The 4,654-nt window shown below is 39.9% G+C and overlaps 1 protein-coding gene across 1 annotated transcript; it reads left to right on the top strand.

Moving 5' to 3' along the window:
• Nucleotides 1–446: 446 nt before the first annotated feature.
• Nucleotides 447–1,349, top strand: LOC104846336 (small proline-rich protein 2G-like). The gene has a single exon (XM_023553981.2). It carries the CDS (start codon nucleotides 1,138–1,140, stop codon nucleotides 1,330–1,332), a length of 195 nt encoding a protein of 64 aa, XP_023409749.1. The 5' UTR covers nucleotides 447–1,137; the 3' UTR covers nucleotides 1,333–1,349.
• Nucleotides 1,350–4,654: the final 3,305 nt, after the last annotated feature.

Below are 4,654 nucleotides of genomic sequence, written 5' to 3'. Positions count from 1 at the left end.
GATAGCCAGGGTCCCAGGTAGTCAGGCTTTTTTCACTCCAGAATATATAACAAATTGACAACCAGCTAAAGTGGAACAGGGAAGGCAGTTCTGTGATGCAGGGAAGGTGAAGGATAAGAAAGGATCTTTGTCTTCAGTCAAGAAAAAGAGCCTTTGGACACCAGTTAGAGAATTCCCTAAATTCTCCCACTGACATAAGTCACTGAAACTGTCGCTTAGGCAGGGCCTCTGAGTCATGGAAACTTATCCCAGTGAGGAGATCCGGAAGCAAGATGCTTCCTGTTATCAGAGTCCCTGTCCAGCCAGTTAGGGATGGATTTGCATTTGGTTAGGAAATTCCTGGACCAGCCCAGTTTTAGGTAGCTCCACTTCCCCTTGGGTGGGACAGCAATCCCTTATATAAAGAGATCCTCTGCTGCAAGGTTAGCATCCTCCTGATACTCGATTTCTGATCTATTTGGAGAACCTGGTGAGTCTGATTCCTTGAGTTCTTCTGTTTATTTGTTGCTCTTAAATATTTGAATTCAATCTGAAGACAGGAAATTTGGTGTGTTGAAAGTTAGGATCATGGGTTTGAAGCCATTAATTGATGAAAAGTGTAATTTGGGGCATAATGATACAATGATATACTGCTTTAACTTGGTCCTGGTAAATTGAAAAAGAAGTAACTAGGAAAGCTTTGGTTCGAAGAGGAGAACAAGGTAATTTTTTTTTTCCTTTCCATTTCTGTTTGAGTCCATTCTGCTGTGATTTCAAAGGCCATTGAATTCTCCCTGAACAGTTGCTTGCTCTCTGTCCAACTATTGATGCTTCCTAAGAAATAATGATAGGAAATGCTTGTGAGTTCGCTCAGGATTTCAGAACTTGTGACTGCCTTTTTTGAAGATGTTATTTTTATGTAAACATCATTACTTGCCACTTTAGAACAGAGAGAATTTTCCCAGAGCTAGTGAAGCAACTGGCTAGAGAGGAGAAGCCAGAAAGTTATAAAAAGGGAGTTAACAGATGAAAGTATATCTTGTAGACTAGAGAGGTTATATCCAATGGAATCAAATAAGCTTTGGCTTCTCTGTAGAAGCTCCTTCTTGTGAACACTGTCATCTAATTTCTTTCAGATTTCCGGAGACTCCAAAAAAGATGTCTTACCAGCAACAGCAGTGCAAGCAGCCCTGCCAGCCACCTCCTGTGGTGTGCCCACCTAAGTGCCCTGAGCCATGTCCACCTCCAAAGTGCCCAGAGCCATGTCCACTTCCAAAGTGCCCAGAGCCATGTCCACTCCCAAAGTGCCCACCTGAACCCTGCCAGCAGAAGTGCCCACCTAAGAGCAAGTAACAGCTTCAGAATTCATCAGGATCATGAAAGGATAAGGACAATTGGCTCAGACTCCTTCCACAACTCCACCTTCATCTTCTCTTCAAAGCCAATCATGGACACAGCTTCTCTATCCATTAGTCCATGATATGCCTGTGCTGATTCCTAGCTACTGAAGTTTTTTCTTTTTTCCTGCACTGTTATACTGCTACTCTCCAGGAAGTAACTGAGAAAGGGCAGTTCTCAGCTGTGCCAGGATCCCAGGGCTTCAAAGGAAGAACAAGGGCACGTTCCCCTGGTCTCATCAGATGATTCTCTTGACGTCTTCTGTGTCTGTAACCTGGGCAGGGATTTCTACCACTTGAGCAATTGTAATTTTCCTTTCACTTCCTGAATAAAGTATATGTTTTGAGATGGGATAACTATTGTATTTCTTTTTCAAACCTTTTGTCAGCAATATTATGTCATAATTTTATTTTATTTCTATTCTTCTTTGCTCCCAACATCCAGATCTCATAATCACTGTTACCTGAATTTTGGATCACACCAAAGATTATTTCTATATTATATTGAGCACATTTTGTTTTCTTTAATTACTCTTTGATTTGGGGGACAAATTATTTAACTTCTCAGGATTTCGTTTTCTCTATTGCAAAGTGGGGAAAATAATATTTAGATCACAAATCTGTCTTAGGTATACAATTGAATAATGCCTGTATTTTTATTGGCAGAAAATCTGACCCAGAATTAAACAAACAAACAAAACAAAACCTCATTGCCTTTGAGATGATTCCAACTCATGGCAAAGTCATGTGTTACAGAGTAGAATTGCTACATAGTGTTTTCTTGGCTGTAATCTTTTTGGAAGCAGATTATCTGAACTTTCTTCCATGGTAGTGCTGAGTAGGTTCAAATTGAAAACCCTTAGGTTAATTGCTGTTGTTGTTATGTGCTGCCATTGAGTTGGTTCTGACTCCTGGTGACCTTGCATACAACAGAATGCAACACACTGCCTGGTCCTGTGCCATTTTCACAACCTTTGGAATGTTTGACCCTATTATCGCAGGCACTGTGTCAGTCCACCTCATTGAGGGTCTTCCTCTTTTTTGCTGACTCTCTACTTTGGCAAGCATGATGTCCTTTGCCCGGGACTGGTTCCTCCTGGTAACATGTCCAAAGTAAGTAAGGTGAAGTCTCACCATCCTTACCTCTTAGTATAGTAGTTGAAGTCAAACCATTTGTGCCACTCAGGGGCCTTGACCCAGAATTAGCATACAATAAATGGTAGTTTATTAGCAGCAGGAGATCATCATCATCACTGTGTTTGCTCCAGCAAGAAAGAAGCTTAGACATGACTACTCTAAGAAATAAGATTTTTAAACTTTATTAAGCTTTCATACCTGTTACTCTCTTTCTTTTCTAATTCACTTCACTTTTCCAAGTGACATTGTAGATAAACAGCTTTTTGTATATGAAATCAGAGTGTTTCTTAAAACATGGATGGTACAGAAGAAAGGGAAATTTTCAAGGCTCCAGAAGGCCTGTGTCTGCCTCATCTTCATGGGTATCACCTGTTCTCCTTACCCCATCTGCAGACAAAAATTCAAGGTCCTGTCGTTTTTGTTCACCTCTGAAATTAATTTTTTGAGTGTTCTGGCCCCACATTTAGAAAGATATGTGGTTTAGAATATTTATTTACTATTGAAAAGTTAGTGCCGCTATGCAGTTTGGTCTATAAGTGTTTATTTTACAACACGACCAGGAGCCATCTGTGGAACAGGCCATCAGTTGCTCATAAGCCAGTTCAAGTTGAAACTGAAGAAATTAGAACAAGTCCATTAGAGCCAAAGTATAACCTTGAGTGTATCCCACCTGAATTTGGCGACCATCTCAAGAATAGGTTTGACACATTGAACACTAATGACCAAAGAACAGATGAGTTGTGGAATAACATCAAGGACATCATACATGAAGGAAACAAGAGGTCATCGAAAAGAAAGAAAAGACCAAAAAGGATGTCAGAAGAGACTCCGAAACTTGATCTTGAATATCAGGTAGCAAAAGCAAAAGGAAGAATTGGTGAAGTAAAAGAACTGAACAGAAGATTTCAAAGTGCAGTCGAAGAAATCAAAATGAAGTCTTATAATGACATGGGCAAAGAGCTGGAGATAGAAAATTAAAGGGAAGAACACACTCGGCATTCCTCAAGCTGAAAGAACTGAAGAAAAAATTAAAGCCTCGAGTTGCAGTAGTGAAGGATTCTACGGGGAAAATTCTAAAAGGAGCAAGAAGCACGAAAAGAAGATGGGGGGAATACATACAGTCATTACACCTAAAAGAATTGGTCGATGTTCAACCATTTCAGGAGATAGCATATGATCAGGAACTCATGGTCCTGAAGGAAGAAATCCAAACATCACTGAAGGCATTGGAGAAAAACAAGACTCGAAATTTACTCCTATTCCTAAGAAAGGTGATCCAACTGAATACGGAAATTATCGAACAATGTCATTAAGATCACAAGCAAGTAAAATTTTGCTGAGGATCATTGAAAAGCAGCTGCAGCGGTATATCAACAGGAAACTGCCAGAAATTCAGGCCCAATTCAGAAGAGGATGCAGAATCTGGGGATTTCATTGCTGAATGTCAGATGCTGAAAGCAGAGAATACCAGAAAGATGTTTACCTGTGTTTTATTGACTACAGAAAGGCAGTTGATTGTGTGGTTCACAAAAAATTATGGATAAAGCTGCAAAGAATGTGAATTCCAGAACACTTAATTGTGCTCATGTGGAACCTGTACATAGATCAAGAAGCACTTGTTCAGAGAGAACAAGCGGTTACTGTGTGATTTAAAGTCAGGAAGGGTGTGCATCAGGGTTGTATCCTTTCACATTACCTATTCAATCTGTGTACTGAGCTAATAATCTGAGAAGCTGGACTATATGAAGAAGAACAGGGCATCAGGATTGGTGGAAGACTCATTAACAACCTGCATTATGCATATGACATTCTTTCTTGCTGAAAGTGAACAGGACTTGAAGCACTTACTGAGGAAGATCAAAGACCACAGCATTCAGTATGAATTACACCGTAACATAAAGAAAACAAAAATCCTCACAACTGGACCAATAAGCAACATCATGATAAACGGAGAAAAGATTGAAGTTGTCAAGGATTTCGTTTTACTTGTTTCCAAAATCAACACCCATGGAAGCAGCAGTCAAGAAATCAAAAGATGCATTGCATTTGGCAAATCTACTGCAAAAGTCCTCTTTTAAGTGTTGAAAAGCTAAGATGTCACCTTGAAAACTAAGGTGCGTTTGACCCAAGCCATGGTATTT

Source organism: Loxodonta africana, chromosome 3 (genome assembly GCF_030014295.1).
Source record: "Loxodonta africana isolate mLoxAfr1 chromosome 3, mLoxAfr1.hap2, whole genome shotgun sequence".
Classification (NCBI taxonomy): domain Eukaryota; kingdom Metazoa; phylum Chordata; class Mammalia; order Proboscidea; family Elephantidae; genus Loxodonta; species Loxodonta africana.
The sequence above is the reverse complement of the archived record's forward strand: the minus strand, read 5'-3'. Positions and strand labels throughout refer to the sequence as shown.